Raw genomic sequence first — 19,566 nt, 5'->3', positions numbered from 1 at the left:
TCTCCAATTAGGAGACTTTTTACGATATGCATCAGTCTATTTATAATATAACATAATATAATATGATATGAGAGAATAGAATAGAAGACTTCCTGTAAAGTGATGCAACTCAAATGCATTGAGGTGTTATGGGAGGTTTTGAAGTGAATCAGAGTAAGCGAAGACTTGAGGGCGCTGATGATCCCGTCAGACAGACCCCTGCTGAGAGTTCAGTCCAGTCAGCTACCAGGGGACATAATGTGACTGCGATTACTGCCACTGTGCTGCCATAATGCACCGTGTGATATGTCATTTCATTATAGCCCTCGATTAGTAGAGGTGGCTCTAACATGTGGAGCGTGCGGAGATGTGAAACAAAAACTTCTTCATCACAAAGCCCAACAGGGTGGAGCCTCCGCCTGCAGTGACAAACAGGTCTAACGCTGGTTGAATGTGCATATGTGGATCTGCTTACACGCCCGTCTCCCGTGTGAAATGTCCACATCGTCACTGCGCTGCGTTATTATGAACTGCCGTGTGATTGACTGGTCATAGGCCGCGTGTTTCGCCCACGTGCACATCCTGTCGTGCTCGCTCATCTTCTCGGTTTCGTGTTTGACTTAAGTGTTCGTGTTTGTGAAGCTGCTGTGACGGAGTCTGTTGGTGCTCCAGTTTGCTGCCTGTTGTGGTGGAAAATGTTCTAAAATTGGTGTAAAATGTTGTTAACGGCTATTAGATATAAATGATTCTGGCCATTCAGATTGCTCCACTGCAGCTGATGTCCTCCTTTTCCTCCACTCCCTCCTTCCTCCTCATCATATTGTCTTCCTCCCTGTCTCTCTCTACCCCGTCCTCTCTCCTACCCTCATATCATCCTCTTTTGCTCCCCTCGCCTCGTCCTCCTGACCCCCCTCCTCCGACTGTCTGCTCTCTCTGAGCCATCTGACTCGGCAATGACCGGCTGTGACCTTTAGCTGAATGCAGGAGGAGGAGGAGGAGGAGGCAGTAGACGGAGAGCAGGCAGCGGATGACAAATGAGCTAATTGCTTTAGATTAACCATGGAGTGTCTGCCTGCCTGCCAGGCTTACAGCCTCCTCCTGTCTAGACAACACCCCAGAGGGAGGGAAGAGATCAGCAGTCTCTCTCATGCAACATGGCTGAGAAGTGAAAATGTTTTAATGGCTTTATTGTTGTTTTCCTCTGAGTTGCACAAGGCACAATGAAAGAACTGTAACTTCAGTGCAGATAAATCCTGTCAGATGAGGTCAGTAATCTGCCCAGAGCAGCAGCACTGAGCCCCTGCATGTTATTCCGTGTTAAACTTTCAGAAAGTTTGGGGACTCACAAACAGAGACGGACATAAAAAAGGACGGTGCTGCAGACGCTGAGACATCCTCACTTTCAGTTCCCATCAAGAATGCAGTTTTTCCCTGAATGTAGCCTCAAAGTGTTTTCTTCATTAGACCTTTCAGTCGAGCCCAACGTCCACGTCTTTCGAGCTCCAGTTTGAGACACAGGCCTGCTGTTACAGAGTGTGGTCTTCTTAGCAAGTCAGGACGTAATAACCAGAGAGGACAAGATTTAAAGTCGATGAGTCAGCTCTCTCAGGACGGTGCAGGGGACAGGTGTCAGCCCTGACTCGTGATTGGTCTCTGGACTTTTCCTCCCGGCGTGTAACGAGGAGCATCCAGTCTTTTCTGCAGCTCTGTGACCGTTTGTCCTCAGGGTGCGGAGACGTTTACACGACGCCGCCCATGCCGGAGAAACAAATCGTCTGTGGAAATTTGAAACAAAGTGGAAAATTGTCTTTGGCCCGACTGCGAAACACCGCAAGTCAGTTAGTTGAGGAAGAGAATATCTACAAACAACATGTTTTTCACAGACATGGAGGCGTAAACGCTACCAAAGTCATGTCCTCTGCATTTCTTTTCTGAGGATACAGACACCGGTTACATGTACAGGCGGTTTCAAAGGAACTCACTGTGCTTAAATCAGGCAAAAATAATGGAAATAAATGAAAACATAGATTTTTTTTTACAGCACCAAGTAGAGAACCTCTATGGCTATTTTTAAATGGATAAAACATTAGTGGGGGAAAATATATACATACAGTAGAGCAGCTGAATGAAGTCGCTGTTCAACTAAATGAAAAGTTTTACTGAAAAGGTGAAGGTCTGCTCTGGATGCAAAAGAAATCGTTCTAAAACATGGAGCAGAAAGAAGCTCAAGAAAGCTCAGTATTTTATTTGGATTCGGCAAATAAAAAGTAGTTGTGCGCATTTTTTGGTGTAAATAAAGTGACAGAAATCAAAGGCAGGAAAGCCTGAGTGCTGTTTGGCTCGGCGATAAAGAAGCTGTGTTATTTAGTTTCTTCACTGAAGCATGTTTTGGCCTCAAGGATGTTTTTCACCGGTGCATCTGCACAGCACATTAGCTTAAAATGATTTTGTCATGCCAAAAAAAAGCTCCTGCAATTGAAAGGAAACGACTTAGAGATAAAGGATGAGCAGAGGGAGGCAGCGGCTGAAGACGAGAGAAAGAAAAGAAAGAACATTTCATTCCTTTTTGTCCAGTTAAGACACACACAGAAAAACCTGAGTGGAAAATGTGCAGACATATTGCACAAAAAATGTTTTTCTGCTTTGACACAGTGGAAAAAACGGTGTATTGATGTTATTATATAATCTCGTTACACCTTCTGTTGGAAATTCACTTAGGATGTGCAGAACATCTGGATGGAAACAAAACATGAGAAAATGATTTCCCTGTTAGTGGAAGGAGTGAGGTAGAGGAGGGATGAGAGAGAAGGAGAAGGAAGAGGCGACGGAGAGCAAAGAGAGAGCGTGAAAAATAAGAAAGGACAAGAGAGAGGAGGGGGGAGGTCTGCTGAGTGACCCGCTGACCTCCCCATTTGGGAGCTGACAAGTTTAACTGCAGGCTGACACACACACACACACACACACACACACACACACACACACACACACACACACACACACACACTGTCAGAAAGTATTTTTCTATGAATTATGACTCATCAAATCAGAGAAGCTGAATGGAAACAGCAAATTTTCACTCATTTCCTCAATACTGCAGCAAACCAGGCGCACTGTCAGTCATGATCTGATCATTAAAGTGTAAAAAATGCATGTGATCTCAAACTGGATGGCTAATAAAAGGGTTTCATCTCATAACACATAATGAAATAACAGATGCAACATTTCAGCGATGTGGAACTAAAGTGGAAAAGACGTTTTTCCCAGCAGAGATCAAACACAGCTGTGATGAATAGCATCGGTGATGGTGATCATTATTGAGCCATCAGTCGTGTTTTCAGGCCCACCTGCGCTTTCCGTGCTGTAACGTGTCAAAATACCTGCTGGGAAAAAACGTTCGTGAATCTGATTAATCTGGAGAAACAAAGCCAGGAAATCCGTTTTCAAGTTTAGTCAAATTTACTGGACAGAAAGTCCAAGATGGACAGAAAAGAATCAAACAGTCAAAACAAAAATATGAAGAAGCAGCAGAGTCTGTTTTTATCTCGACAGAAAGCATTGAAAAAACAGTGATATTGGTTGGTTTGGTGTTGATGTGGAGTGAAATAAGAGTCATTTTCTGATGTAATGATGACTGGCAACAACACAGGTTTCATTTGACCCTGATTCCAGAGAAGGTGGGACACAATAAAACAGAATGATCATTTGCTGATTCTTTCTGACATCTGCTCGACTGAAAACAGCACAAAAACAACATATTTATTGACTGACCTCATCAGCTTCATTGATTCATTTTTGTACACTTTGGGACAGAGACTGGGAACGATGTGGAATGCTCCAAAAACACCTGTTTGGATCATTCCACAGGTAAACAGGCTCACTGGTGACAGGTGAGAGGATCGTGATTGGGTATGAGAGGGGCGTCCTGGAAAGGCTCAGTCGTTCACAGCGAGGTTCACCACTCTGTGAACACATGATTGGACGAAGAATATGACGACATGAGCTCAGGGACACTTCAGAAAACTGCTGTCAGTAAACACAGTTTATTACACATGATGGCATTCTGTTTTTATTTACGTTTTAGACCCAACTGTCCTGGAATCAGCGTTCTGTGTTTGAGTTCGTAAAGAGATAAAGGAAGGAGAAAGGAGTTGTGGGAGTGTTTTGGCTGGAAGATGGAGTTCAGCACCAGCTGACAGAACAGAGAGACAGACAAGCTGTCAGCAGGCAGTGTGCCCACACACACACACACACACACACACACACACACACACACACGACGGTGGAGGTCTGGCTGGCTTCACACAGATGGAGAGGCTGGCACCGTGGTGTGTTTGAGTGTCTGTTCCTTTCTGCCTTTTGCAGTGATAACAGTCTTAAATAAGCAGAGGAATGCGACTGTTTACATTTCCTCATTTCAGCAGCGTGGTTACGCTCCTCTGCTCTTTCCTTCCTCCACTCCACCTCGGTTTTCTTAGATTGACAAGTGTAATGAAAACCATTGAGAAAATACGGTGAGAGATCAGGTTATGCAGGATTTGTGTAGCACATTCATATCCTGCGTTCGTTGATTTGAGGCGGATGTTTACACAAGCAGAGCTGTGAACCCGACCAGCAGGTATTTACCTGAGACAGCGCAGTCAGTCCTTAAACCTCAGTCCTTTTCATTCATTTCACAGCTGTCAGACATTCACATGTCTGATGTTTTAACGTCCCAGCAGTGAAACTTTACGCTCCAGTTTGTCTCTGCTGTTTGTTACCGGGTGTTTGGGCTTAGCTTAGCCAGCAGGTGCAGAGCGCATACGTAGCTTAGCTGATGAGCTGATGCAGTCAGAAGCTCCGTCCTGTCTGTGGTCCCCCACCACAGTCCAACAGGAAACAGGAAACCCTCCCTGCACATTAAAGAACTTCTCCGCTCTCACAGTTTCTCCTCAGCATAACAAAACCCACGACCTCCACGTCGTGCTCCTCAGCTCCTCAGCTCCACCGCAGGCAGATTTAGTTTACTGTCAGTGTTTGTACAAGCGGAGACGTGGAGAACCGCTTTGATGATTTTGTGTCATATTTCTTGTCAGATCTGACCTGTATCATGCATAAAACCACCCCTCCTTTAGAGAGAAGCTCACCACAGATCAGTTCATGGCTTTAAAATTCTTGATTTTCCATCCGTCCTAATGAGAGGAGAGGTTCAAGCCTCCCCCTCCCTCCCCCCGTCTCTCGCTCTCATCATTATTCTGTCCGTCCCTCTGACCCATCTGTGTCTCCCAGACGCTCCCACCACTCCCCCTCTTTTTCTCTCCCCCCTCTCCGTCTCTCTCTCCCCCCTCCCCTCCTCCCTCACATTGACCCCTTTTGTTTGCAGCCATTGGGTGGCGGTGGCGGCGGTGGGTCGGTGGGGGTGGGGGTCCGGTCAGCTGTTTCCTCAGTGTGTGTGCGTCTGGACAGTGTGGGAATGCGTGTGAGAAAAAGTTGCAGACAAAGCTGGGTCGAGCCTCAGAGCGTGTGTGTCGGCCGGCGAGGACACACACGGTGTCGCAGCATCCACAGGACATGTAGTTTGGAGCTGAACCGCAGCGGGAAGATCTGTTTTCGTTTCTTTTATTTTTGTTCTTTTGGCTTTTATCTCAGCTCGTTAACTTTGGAAAAGACCGTCTGCTTATAGTCACTGGAATATCAGCGTTTGCGAGTCTTGGTCTGAGCAGAGGTCTCGTACCGCAGGGACTATGCAGCCTTCGTCGGGGAGTCACGGCCATGACGACTGTGTTCAGACGCAGCTGTGCGGTGAGTTCCTCATCGCGCTTACAGCAAAGAAAACCAAGCTTTGACCAGTTCACACCCTTCGGCTGTTTCCTCTCTGGCTTGATGTGCTTCTTGCACTCAGCACTGATGCTGTTGCAGCCAGAGGAAGTTTGGAGGATGATGCTCCTCAAGTTCTTCAGTTTTTCTTTTAAATGTGTTGTTTAGGACAGTAGAGTCGTTTCACTGGTTTCAACCTCTCAAATGTGATCATTTGCTGCTTGTATGGCTATAAATTGGATATCTGTGTGACCAGATGCATTAAACATTAATGAAGTGATTTATTATTGTAGATAAGTGATAAACTCTTTAATTTGAGGGTGCCTCATTAGAGAAGTAGCATCTGAAGCTTCAGAAAATGTACCATACTGTGATATATGGTAACTGTGTGGAAGAGGATTTAACCTCCTGATGTTCCAGCTGAGTGCGCATGCCTCACAGCAAGAAGGTTGCCGGTTCGATTTCCGGGTCTGGCCTTTCTGTGCGAAGTTTGCATGTTCTTCCCGTGCATGCATGGGTTCTCTCCAGGTACTCCGGCTTCCTCCCACAGACCAAAAACATGCTCATTAGGTTGATTGGTGACTTTAAAAGGTGTGAGTGTGAGCATGAATGGTTGTCTGTCTCTATGTGTTGCCCTGCGATCGGCTGGCGACCGGTCCAGGGTGTACCCCGCCTCTCGCCCCTTGACAGCTGGGATAGGCTCCAGCCCCCCCGCAACCCCAAAAGGGATAAGCGGTATAGAAAATGGATGGATGGATGGATGGATGGATGGATGGATGGATGGATGGATGGATGGATGGATGGATGGATGTTCCAGCTGTTCAGTTCAGGTTGATAACCTTCATTTCGAAGTCAAGCTCTGCTCTGAAAGTCAACTTAACTGTAAATTTCCCGACACGTGCTTTTATTCTGCTGGGCGATGAAACAGCCGTCGTTTCGAGGTCTTCTGCTCTGGTCCAGCAGCAGCGGTGGCTGGTTAAACTCTGAGGTTCAAATCCAGTTTGGCTGAACTGGAATGTGAATAAAAGCCTCTCTGGCTGAACACCAGGCCGCACATTAAAACCTGGCTGTAACTGAGTCAAATCACCTGCACTGAGGGCCTTTAAGCAGGTTTCATGGAGTTTTCTGCACAGGACAGTAACTCGCATGAAAGCAGCTGTTTTCACCTACTTGTGTCGTGTTGACTGAGACTCTGTGGACGTTTGTTGTGGTCATTGCTGCTGTTTCATTAATCTACTGTGGTCATGTGCTGTGTAACTAAGTCAAACAGAGCTTTGAGAGTCCAAGGAGTCACCTGACTGTCTGACTGTGTGTCTTCATGTTGTGTAATGGTTAGACAAGGTGGTCAGAGTCAGACTGTGTGTGTGTGTGTGTGTGTGTGTGTGTGTGTGTGTGTGTGTGTGTGTGTGTGTGTGTATGTGTGTTGTCTGCAGGCTACTTTCTGTCTGACTTGGCCCTGACCTCTGCCTGCTCCCTGTGAAAAAAAGTGTGAGAAAAAGGCTCCGTTTGTGTGTGTGGTGGTGGTGGTGGTGGGGGGGGGGTGTCGGTGGGGGTGGTGGGTGCAGAGGGGGTGTTAGAGCAGACTGTCTCTAAACAAAGCTAGCCCTGTCTGTCTGGTCTAGTCTGGCTCTGTGTGTGTGTGTGTGTGTGTGTGTGTGTGTGTGTGTGTGTGTGTGTGTGTGTGTGTGTGTGCGCGTGTGTCAGACACCCTGACCCCCACGTAAGGACCACATCCCCGTCTGGACTGTGTCTGAACCTTTCTTCTCTCGCAGCACAGAAACGTTTATATGCGTTTAAATTCAGACACTGTTTTATTGGCGAGCTGCTGACTGAAGTCACAGCAGAGTGAGAGTGTTGATATTTCATTATTTATCACTGGAGTCATTTTATTTCTTATCACCATATTCAGTGAGTAAAAGTATCCAGTATTCATAACCGTCAGCAGGTGATTATTTGCAAACTTTCATGTATACTATATATGTATAGAGAAGATGAGTACAATAGATTTGGATTCATTCCACATCTGGTTTTTATTTATTTATATAACAGTTTCTCTTAATGATGGCGATGATGCTCAGTGATGACTGTGACAGAGTCGTATTAAAGGGACATTACACTGATTTAGTCTCGGCTTCCATATAGAGGACTTGCAAATGACATATTTATGAAAAAAAACAAAAACGTTGAGCTGAATGCAGCAGAGGCCAAAATGTTTTGACTTTAGTCCCTTGTACCAGTCAAGTTTCCACTTCCCATAATGCACCTGGATAAAATCTTTTCATTGGTCTCCTCATTCCTGGAAGTGTTTTGCAAACTCTGTGCCCCAGTTTGTAAAGCAGGCTTTTGTTTAAATCTGCAGTCTCCAAGCCCAGGAAGAGATAACCCTGATGACATCACAATGACGTCATCAGGGTTATTTTTTCCAGCCTTGACCTCGTACAGAGCAGACAGACTAACCGTGACGGGTCAACTGACCGTGATGTTTGTCTCCATGTTCCTGTTGCAGCCCAGCTGGAATTCGTCCAGATCCTGGTGATCGTGGTGGTGATGATGGTGATGGTGGTGGTCATCACCTGTCTGCTGAACCACTACCGCCTATCAGCACGCTCCCTCCTCTCCAGACACGCCCCCACACGCAGGAGACACCTGCCGTTGGCCAGCGTAAGTCAAACACTTCATGTCCACCTCGTCCGTCCTGATCTAAACTGTATCCACATATAATTTAACTGCATTTCTCTCACATATCTGATCAGAAATGGGTGTTGCAATACAAAATAAGATGAGCATGAACAGAACATCTTGCACTGAAAAGATGCAACCACTTTATGGGTGTTAATATCACTGAACATCAAAGTTCTGGAAGAAATCTGATCAGATTAATCTCTGGTACAGTTAGAGCTGGATTTTTAAATGCGTAAGCGTGACCAGATGGCTTTGTGATTATTAAACATGCATATTTTTCCCAAGTGTCAGTGTGGCCAAACTCAGGGCCAGAAGCTTTGGTTTCTTAAAGAAAAAGCGGCGGTGAAATAAGATGATTACGATATGAAGTCCTTTATGAAAACTGACATCTTACTGCGTGCAACAGGCTTTCATGGCAGAAATTGATGCGTCACAGAAAAAGAAAGTAAGATGAGGTCAAAAAGGACAAATGCAAGAAATGAAAACATTTGAATTACAGCCGCTGTGAGTGTTGAACACTCAAATGTCATCAGGACCAAACAAATAGTGCACATACAACCACATCCAAGTCTGCTAGCGCACAGGTGAAATCAAGAAAGTGATGAAAACACAGAATTAAAAATAGGAAACACATGTATTATGAGGACAAAGGAACATGATAAGAACTGTTTGAAGAGCTGCTGAGTGACAGCATGTGATCATACTGATTAAACACCGCCGCGGGCTAATGCTAACACACTGACTCATATCTTCATCAAGGGCCGCGGCGGCTCGCAAAGACTAATTCAAGACACACACACGAGCTGACTTACACCTGAGGCCTCGACAAACATATGACTTCACTTGCTCTCCCTGAATCACCTGCTGCTGAATCACTGATGTGTGTGTGTATGTGCGTGTGTGTGTGTGTGTGTGTGGCTCAAGTCTGCAAGTAAGATATGAGTAAAGGATGAAGCATAATCATGCACGCACACACACTCACACACACATAGAGAGGGCTCCTGATAAGCTCAGGGGAGTCATTGTCCTAGTTAATTTGGATTAGCAGACGGACACACTGACACACATACAGTCAGTCAGACACGCAAGCAGACAGACGGGCCGGACAACTGTGGCCAGAGAACAAGAAAACTGTTGAAAAAGTTCCGTCTGGACATTTTTATAGAGGGAAAGAGCCGCTTTCGTCCTCTCCTCACTGTGAGCTGCGACCATGTGGAGGCGCTGAGAGACGAGCGATGAAGAGTTCAGTCCCAGCTTGTTTCTCCACGTGTCATCAAGACACCCATAGATTCATACAGACTGATAGACAGACGTCAGTGTCAGCTCAAAGTTTTTAATGTTAATCTACATGGGGACGCCGGGTCGTCAAAGCAAAGTACGAAATCCTCAACACCCATGGATTTAATAAAAATATTGGTGTGTGAAATTTGAGACACGCTGCAGTTAAAGCAGGCCTCATAAAGTCAACGCTTCATGAGGACGTGTAAAGGAGCCCTGCAGCTGTGAGGGTTTGTTGTGCCCTCTAGTGGACAAATGTGTACTCAAAAAGCACAAAAGACACAATTTTAAAGTCGCAGCTTGATGCATGTTTGCTGGTGAATGCTTGTTCTCAAAATAAAACATAATGCAAACAAAAAGATGCAATAAATATATTTCTGCAACACTAACCTCTGAAGCATCAACAGTAGAGCAGACGGTGCAGTACTGCAGTATGGAGTACAAGTATGAATAGTATGAAATGTATGTGTGATTTCTCTCTTTTTCTGTCAGGAGGGAAGTCTGTGGTCTTCTGAGGGCACGGGGACCAACAGTGGTCTAAATGAGGTGAGGTCTCTTAAACTAAGAGTTAACATTTAGACAAAGCACGTTTATTTAAGCAGAAAGTTTATCACAACTCAGTTTATTCTAGTACAGCAGTAATGTGATGTCGTTCCTCACCACAGCACCAGGTGTATAACACACGTCCTCCAGACAGAGGAGCCTCGTCCTACCTGCAGCGGGAGCCCCAGCACGCCCAGCCCCAGTCCCAGCCTCCCCTCCAGTCCCAGCGCTTCCAGCACACATACGCCCCCAGTCGCTTCCAGCCCACGTACCCCTACCTGCCCCAGAGCCTCATCGATCTTCCGCCCACCATCTGCCTCTCAGACGGGGAGGAGCCCCCGCCGTACCAGGGCCCCTGCACCCTGCAGCTCCGAGACCCGGAGCAACAGATGGAGCTGAACCGCGAGTCGGTCAGAGCGCCGCCCAACCGAACAGTGTTCGACTCCCACCCGCTCGACCCGTCCAGCTCCTGCCTGCAGGCCAGGTAACAAGGAACAAGCTGTCATGTGTCCTTTGATCTTCATTAGTCATGATACGGATTTATTGATCTATTATTCTGCATGCCTCATATTCTACAAGAGTTTTCCTCACTAAACTCCTGAATTAATGCTTATTGGTAGTAAGTAAGGAAGTTGTACGTAAGTTAGGAAGTGGTCAAAATGCGAATAAGGTTCCAGTGTTCTTGGAAAAGTTCCTTCATGACCCTTATTTCTGTGCTTCCAGTCTGCAGGCCCCTCCTCCGAGCGTCCACCCAGGCATCAGTGTGCTAGAAGCCCAGGAGGCCTTGTCCCGGCAGCAGAAGCAGGGCTCTCGAGTAGAAGGAGCTCCCCCGACCTACAGCGAGGTGATCGGGCACTACTACCACCCGACATCCCTGACCCCCAGCCACAACCATCGGACTGTTTCGTCCTCACAATCACCCGCATCCTCGTTCATACACGGTCTGCTGCGACCTCCGCTTCAGCAGCAAGGAAGTGTGGAAAACAGGAATGCAAAGAATACGAAGGAGAAATCCCAGAAGCCCCAGCAGGTGTGACAGTACTGCTTCCTTATTCCTAGCCCCTGCGAAAACCAGGATAATGCCTGCTCACCACTTTGGAAGTGGTCAGCAGGGAATGAGGAACAACCTGGTCGATGGTAAAATCTGCTCTGAATGGTCGAAGGGCTGGTTGACGTTAGTTGTAATTGTAGCTGACACGCGGTCAGTTTCAGTTCCCCCACTTCATGGACCGGGCTAGGACTGGGAAGCAGCACACGCTGGCTTCTCGTTTAGGTAAGAACACCTGGAAACCACGTCACTCCTGCAGAGCACAGTTGCAGGAGAAAATCTGGTACTTCCTGTTCCACAGCTTCTTACTTCCTGTCTGAGGAGCACTTCAGATGATGTCAGAGAAGGGGGCAGGAGGTGCAAAGGGAAGGGTGGAGTCAGAAGCCTCCTCCTTCCCTTGATAGCGCCACCTCAGCCCTCCTCTATTAGACTGATCTAACTCGTCTTCGTTCATTATAAATATTTACTTGTTCTGTTTGTTTCTATAGAAGTTTTTCTTTGTTTGTTTGTCTTTTTCGCGCTTACAGAAAAATTCCTATCCAGGCAAATGGCGAAATGTTGCAATCTTCTTGGTTCTTCCAGGCTCTGTTTTGTTTTCTAGTGATAATCGCCATCGCTGCTTCGACCCCATTTGGTTCTGTTCCACGTTCACGACTGCACAGTCCAATGGCGGCAGCGACTCCTGCACCAGGCTTTAGCCGCATCACTGGGACCTGCGAGCACATTAGACTGTTTCCAGGAAGAGTTCACATTTAGTTAGCGTTACCTTAAACTAGCTTACTAGCTGTAGCACAGTGCTGAAAGTCCTCGAGCTAAACATTCTGCCTTATAACGACCAACCGGTGCAGGAGTTGTCGCTGAAATCCTATTTTAGCCTCTTTTTCTTTTTATTTTATGTTTTCTAAAGAAGGTTTGCACAAAGATCACAGAAAAAGAAAGAAATCCGCGACATGATTGATACGAGAGAAAACAGAGAAAGTAGGGGTATTTTTCTAAACTTGATAGATTCTTATGAGTAAAGATGTCGTTTTTTTGGTTTTATATGTTGTCTAGTTTTAGAGAAAGAAACAAACATCAGTAAACTGTTGGGGTGCCAACTCTCACATTGAACATTTTGCTACATACATGTTGGCATGTATATATGTTACAGACTGAGTATATATACACACATGTATGCAAACCGAGAGCGAACTTAAAAAGCACGAATTTAGAGTTATTTATATAATTGCTGAAAAGAATTGCACTATTTTTTAGGATGCGCAGATGGAACGTGTGAGAGAGACTTTTATTGTGAAGGAGCTCTGTCTATTGAGGCGTGAACAGATCGAGAGAGACCTGAAACCACAGGGACTTACCGGAGGGTCGGACCGACTCGTGCACACGGATCACAGCTGCATATCATGCCTGACTTTGGCTCAACAGACTCGGATCAACCGTTACTGTACCATTGATTAGAAGAATAATAAATCCCTCCTTTATGCAAACGTCCGAGTCCTGCGAGCCAACCGCAAGTCAGTGTTCAATCTGCGGGCCCAATCAGAAAGGCTGCTTGTCGCTCTCTCTTTCACCCCGTTGGCCGAATCGTTAGCCAATCCCAAAGCCGGCTGTCACTACCTCGACCAAACAAGTCAAGCACATACGAGTTTGCTCATCAGACGTTGTCGCGCCAACAAGTGTCTGAACTAATCAAGACGATGTGTGATGTAACAGTAGAGCAGGACGTAGTCGTTAGCTTTTAATCCTCCTGTGTGTTTTTTTATTTGAATGTCAGAAGTTTTGTTCATCGGGTGAAAAGAGAGAGAAACGACGCAGACCCAGCGGCGCCGAACCTCCTTTTTGTCGTGCACTGAGAAAAAAAATAAAAAACCTGCAGGCCCGAAATAAGCGATACGCCGACTGTGCACCGCTGTGGCCTCACACACCGACACACACTCCCTCCTGCCTTCAGAACACACACACACACACACACACACACACACACCGTCCCCTCCGGTCAGTCCCTCTCTCTCTTGCGGGCATCTCTGAGCACTTTACTGCACCGGGAAAGAGACAACAATCCCCCGTCAGCTGGCGTCGGCCTCGGCTCGCCGCCACACGATACAGACAAACCCTTTTCATCTCTGAGGTCACCTTCATCGCCACGCTCCTAAAAGATGCAAAGAGTTACACTCCAAAACTTTAAACATCCTTCAAGCGGAGAACAATCGTAACCTCACCGCCTGGAATGCTGATTTATTTTTCTGAAGTCATGACTCTGGGTGTCGCTTCAGGTTTTTCCAGCAGTGTTAGCGGTAACCTTCAGTGCCAACAGAGATCGTGACTGTGAGCTTTTGATGCTGTGGACAGGCTTTACAAAAGGTCAAGTGTCCATTTAAACCTAATTATCATTTGTTTGTTTTTAGCTTGTTCTTCCCATGGTGGATGTTTCAGTTTGGGAGCAGAACTCTTTGTGTGTTGAACGCAGCACGAGACGGGTTGTTGCAAATGAGACACACTGAAGTGTTGAAAAGTGACACGAGTGTTGACAGCAGCTCGTCTTCTGTCATCTGTCTGAGAGCGAGGAGACGAAGGCGACGCGTTAGTTTTCTGAAGGTTAGATGATCAGAATTTGTAGACGTTTGTAGTTTTTGTCTTTGCTGCTTGTATGAAGTGTCGAGTGGGACCTTCCTCCGAACCGGAAGGTTCCCCAGGCCCACACGAGGCCGGCGGCCCTGAGCGTCCGGTCTTTATGCAACAGCGCCCTCCACAGGGACCAAACCACAGCCAAAACTCCCCTGAGTCAGCTTAACTTTGTAGAGTCAAAAGGCCAAAAAAAAGATGTTTTCTATCCTGATGAGGTGAATCCTTTATTTCTCCAAACAGCAGAAGTCAGTTTTCTGTTGTTGAATGAATTCTGCCTTAAACGTCTTTGACACAAGAGAAGACAAACATTTGACCAATAATCATTTCTTTCCCCCATCTTGTTTACTGTCTCTCCTTCTGATTTGTTCCTGTGCTGCACTGAACTTTTTCATTTAATGACAAAAGAAAATCACGACGCAAAGAATTTAATCTCTTGACCCAAAGCAGCTACAGGAGCGACGAGGGGATCAATCAAAGCATGAATCACCTTTGACTCGGAGTGAGATGACGAGCCCGGTCCTGATCTGAGTTCAGACCAGTCTGATGCTCGTGTTCGGACTGGGCTCCGTCCTTTTTAAATGGTTTGGTTCGCTGCAGTGGAGGGTTTGCAGCGGGTATGAGAAGACCGGACAGACTCTGATCGGGGCCTCACAGCACAAACACCAGAGTGATGATCGTTAACAGTCACATACTTAGAATTCATGAGAAGCTCAACAGTGTAGGATCAATCTCGCACTTCAGGGAAACCGGCGCTGGCTGACGATACAAAAAAAGACGGGAGGAGAGGAGGGTTCAGAGGCTCAGCCGAGACACGCGTTTACTCGCACAGGTGGAGTTTTACCTGTGCTGCTGACACACCACAGAGGCATTAGACTCCTGCTTCAAAGGCGTCAGTGTGGACTGAAGGGACGCTTCCAGCAGACTCGTCCTTTAAAGTTCAGCTGAACACCCGAAATGTGTCCGAGCCAGAAATAATCTGTTTGAACTGCTCACACGTTTCTCTCTGCTTTAAGCGTGAAGGAAGTGTTACAGCAGAGTTTTCGTCGACTCAGCAGATAACGTCTTTTCCCAGGGCACAGTGTGTGTGTGTGTGTGTGAGAGTGTGTGTGTGTGCCTGGGTGTGACCGTGTGGATGTTCTGTTAATGTACACTGGCTTGCCCTGGGAAAGACCTCCAGCTGTCTAGACAAAAACTAAACACACACACACACACACACACACACACACACACACACAAACACACACACACACACAGCAGACTAAACAAACTAGCAGACCTCACACAGGTGCACTTTCATTCATCCACACACATTTGTATCCTTATTGTGGACCACACAAGATAGCAAAACATTTATCACACACACACACACACACACACACACACACACACACACACACACACACACACACACACACCTGGTTCGCCTCCAGAGTTGCCTCCCCCCTCCTCCTCCTTCCTGTCTGAAATAAGCTCTTCCTGTTCCCTAGAGATGCCCGCTGTCCAATGACAGAGCTCCTCTCAGACCAGCCCCGGCTGCCATTGGCTGGCTGCGTCTCGGTCTCCGAGGAAACGTTCATCGTTTATTGTTGCTATGTCGTACAAGTGTGCCTGCCTGCGCTGAGACGGGCAAAATGTGAGTGGCCAGTTTGGGCTGTCAATCATCCCGGGCCACGGCTCCTTACTGTCTCAGATGATGATGATGATTGGATGATGATGATGATGAGATTGAGGATGATGAAGATAGATGTTTTTGATAGTGATGCCGCAGAGAGCGTTGCAATACACCTACTATTTGCCTTTTTGATAATATTAGTCCTATTTTAACGTAGTGTGCTAAATGCAAGTTTTTTTATTGTCGTTGTTGTTGTTATTGTTGTTGTTTATTCACTTGAGAACAAAAAAAGTTCATTTTGCTTCAATCCATTGATCTCACAAAACTTTTTTTTTCCTGTTTGTAAAAACCAACCTTGAGAGTGTAAAACTACCTAACAGACAGACGCTGCCCGTCACTGGGAGGACGTGTGAATACGAGTCGATGTGCTTCTGCTTCTAAGTGCCCTTTCCAGCTCTGAACGCCGCGAATCCTTCGGCCGACATCAGCTCATGTTTAAGCGAGCCCAGTTTGTTCAACCCGCCGCCGTACGCTCGCCGGTGGGCTCCATTCGGTCCTGACGTCCTCTCGGTGGGAGCGTCTTTGAGCACATTTCGCTCCCGCTCTTTCAAGTTCAAGTATTCTTCGTAAGTCGTGCTCACCCGGTCCGTTCACCGCGTCCCCAATCATCAGCTCTCCTCGCCCGGCCCAGCGTCTACATGTGTGCCTTCTGGCGCCCGGGCTCAGAGGAGACTCGGTCCGTCTGTGAAAGGTGTTGTAGTGCAACGAAGCCCTCAGACGCTCAGTACTGATGCCTTGTGACACGTCAGGCAGCACCGAAACACACGGCCAGGATGTGTGGAAGCCCGTTGATGGCGGGAAGAGAGAAAAACAGATGAAACATGAGATGACGAAAGCAAAAACACTCACCGAGCTTGTTTTTGTCCAAAATACTCCACATGATGACTTTGTAAGTCAAAGTAATCAGATCTGCTGTCTGTTCACTCTCTCGTCATGTTCACTGAGTATTTTTTCTTTTATCGTCGAAACTTTTCAGCGTTTCTTCTTCTCTTCCTGCAGATTTGTGCTTCTGTAATGATGAAAAAAGATGCTGAATGTTTTCAAATTTAACTCATTACTCGTGTTGCGTTCCAGAGATGTCAGAAAGTTGGAAATGTTGGTAACATAGACGTAAGTATAAGTAGTAAGTAAGTATAACGTCATATTAGCAGAGCGCACCCTGAAACCTCAGTCATCTCCTGGAAAGCAAACGGTGTGTTTGAGGTCTGACTGACGGTCGTGTTTCCACGTTTTCATGTTAACCTGTCAATAAAGTTCAACCAACCAGCCGAGATTTGTTTCACTTCTGACATTTAGTGGAACGCAGCAGGAGAAATGACTTTTCTGTACAAGGTGGCTGCTATGAAACAAACACGGCCTCCAGTCCACACAAACAACAGCCCAGTTTTCTGTCCACGGCTTCGTTAAAGACATTTCCAAAGAAGGAATCATCCTAAACGAGACTCCTGTCGCTGACAAAAAAAGACAAGAGTTACACCTGACTTGAACTTTTCTGTTTTATATTTTCTTTGGGGAAACACTTTGCTTTACGGGCGTCTTCCTCTGGTCCCCGTCAGGCTGCTGTTGACCTGCAGACAGGTGGTTCAGGTGCACAGTAACACGCTGTTTGAACCTGAAGGTGAATACCTGGCGGCAGACTGGAGGAAGGCGAAGCGTGAAAGAAACTGTTGTCCCTTTTGTGTTTTGGCTCATCCTGCGTCGTCGTCTTCTTCTCTGCTCGCTCTGCTCTTTGAATCAGCGCCGCACGGCGCCTCTCCTCCGACAATGTAGAAGAAAATATACGAAAACACTCTTTCGGTTGCAGTTTTTTATGTGCGCGCATTCAGACAAGCCTCGATATCTTACGGGACTCTCGTCCGCCGCAGTGACTATTGTAGAAGTCTTCCACCTGTTGTTGCGTTTTATCCTGCAAGCATGTTAAATGTGGGACTTGTACAATAGATCCGTTCGTTCCGGTCAGGGTTCCTACGTGCTGCCGTCGGTTCTGTCTAAAAGAAGTAACTCCACACGACGTGTAGGAGCCCTGACCTGTTTGTGTAGAAAAATGTCGGGTCTCCCTCAGTTCACATTTAGCACCGGCCTCGTAATTCTTCCACCGGAGTGAAGTGGAGGAAGACGAAGCTGGCGCTGAAGAGCTGAGGGTTTGAATCCAGTCTGTTCTCTGTCACAGCATGGCTCACACACTTATATAGAGGCCTACTTATTCTCAATGATGATAACTGCTTATTTGTGTATTAAAACAGTTTATTTTAATTTATATTGGATGGTCTACGTGTTGCAAGGTTTGTTATGTTGTTGTTTTCTTCTCTGTTTGTTGCAAACAGAAGACAATGGTTTATCGTTGTTGTCACAGAACATGGTATGAATCGGACACATTTCAGTTAGCCTTCGATTTAAAAAATGAATAAAAAAGTTTTATAAATACGTCTGCGTCACCTCTGGTTATTTATTTATTTATTTGTTATTTGTTCTCAGTGTTTCGTTTTGGTGCACGGGACAGCAGCATGATGATGTCACTTCCTTTTATTTGGATCCAAAATGGCACATTTCATTCATGTGTTTGTACGCCGTAAAAATTGATCTCAGTTAAAAATGAGGAAGCATCTTGAAAAAAGTTGATGTTAAACTGAACTTTGACTGGAAAACAAAGTTCCTCCTTTAACCAAACATCCTGCTAATTTTACACTGTTATATTATGTCACTGCACAAACATCTGCAGCGCTCCAGTCAGAAACGTTTCCCTCCATCTGAACCACCTCCTGATCTGTCCAACGTGGGCCGGCTGCCAGCAGGTGGCGCCCTCCACCTCTGTTTGTTCTTTGAGTCCATCAGGGCTCACACAAAGCAGAGAAAGCCTCGAGTCTGATGGTCAGGGGACTTAAAAACACACAAACAGAGTGAATCTCACTGCTTTTCACATCATCTCCAGTACTGTAGTTTTAGTAAGTACGGGTGAAGGTACTTGTACTTTCCTGGTGTATTTCCTTTATTTTTCAGTTGCTTTGTACTTCAGCTCCACTGCACCGGACTGAAATATTGCACTCTTAACTCCTCAGTAAAAGTCAATTAATAAACCGTGATGACTATTAGAACAGCAGCGAGTTATTATTATTATTAATAATAATAATAATAATAACCCCAAAGGAAACAAAAGAAGTTGAATATGAAGCAGAGAGGGAGGAATTAAGGGAGGAAGAGTGGAGGAAGGGGAGGTGAGGCTGTGGGAGGAGCAGATAAAGTGTGATGTCAGCTGTAATCCTTGACGTTACCTCACCTGGCCTCCCATGCTGAGCACACGTTTATCAGCAGTAGATAGTGTGTGTACTCTGTGGGTTACTCTGATCCAGTATCTCGAGCTCACCGCTTACTGTAAACACATAGAAACGATCTTTGTGGGTCGACTTCAATGAAATAATGATTTAGAGATAAAAAATATTAAACGTGATTCTTTGAAAGTTTAATTAAAAAGACAGACAGACTGTACAGACTCGGACTCGGGGCGGGTGTCACAAAGATGGCGGCCTGAGATTCAACGACCTTGAGACAAAAACATTCAAGTCTCAAGTTTTGACCTGCTGAAATGAGTCAAACACTGTGACACCGCCTCGAAAGGAGCATTTTTAAAGTCATGATCTGCACTGAAAAGAAGTTGTTTGACTTGAGACTTGGACTCGTCTGGATTGATGTCGGACTTTTGTGGACTTGTTTCAGGAAAGACTTGATTCACTGTTGGATCTGACACAGAATCGCTGGACTTGCCTTCAGAGACTTGAGGTTTGAATAGGATTGGTGACTTGGACTTGAACAGCAGGTGAGCTGCAGGTGTGACTCAGCTGGCAGCCGCCTGGTCACTGGATGACTCCCAGCCAGATGGATCTGAACCAGTTATTGATCAGATTCCACTGACTTTAACCTGCATTCCACTATTTTCTCTTCCTGCCAAGTCAGT

General features: G+C 46.2%; 1 protein-coding gene across 5 annotated transcripts in view; it reads left to right on the top strand.

The window, feature by feature from the left end:
• The window catches only part of pmepa1 (prostate transmembrane protein, androgen induced 1), a 35,950-nt gene extending 17,909 nt beyond the window's left edge, over positions 1-18,041 (top strand). For all 5 annotated transcript variants that reach the window (XM_070959082.1, XM_070959080.1, XM_070959081.1 and 2 more), the window contains exons 3-6: positions 8,279-8,433; positions 10,225-10,278; positions 10,398-10,759; positions 10,999-18,041. In XM_070959082.1, coding sequence (XP_070815183.1) covers positions 8,279-8,433; positions 10,225-10,278; positions 10,398-10,759; positions 10,999-11,311 — 884 coding nt within the window. In that variant the 3' untranslated portion in view covers positions 11,312-18,041. The remainder of the gene's footprint in view (positions 1-8,278; positions 8,434-10,224; positions 10,279-10,397; positions 10,760-10,998) is intronic.
• Positions 18,042-19,566: the final 1,525 nt, after the last annotated feature.

The sequence above is a fragment of the Chaetodon trifascialis genome, chromosome 3, assembly GCF_039877785.1.
Source record: "Chaetodon trifascialis isolate fChaTrf1 chromosome 3, fChaTrf1.hap1, whole genome shotgun sequence".
In the NCBI taxonomy this organism is placed as follows: Eukaryota; Metazoa; Chordata; class Actinopteri; order Chaetodontiformes; family Chaetodontidae; genus Chaetodon; species Chaetodon trifascialis.
This window is presented reverse-complemented; position numbering and strand designations above follow the sequence as displayed.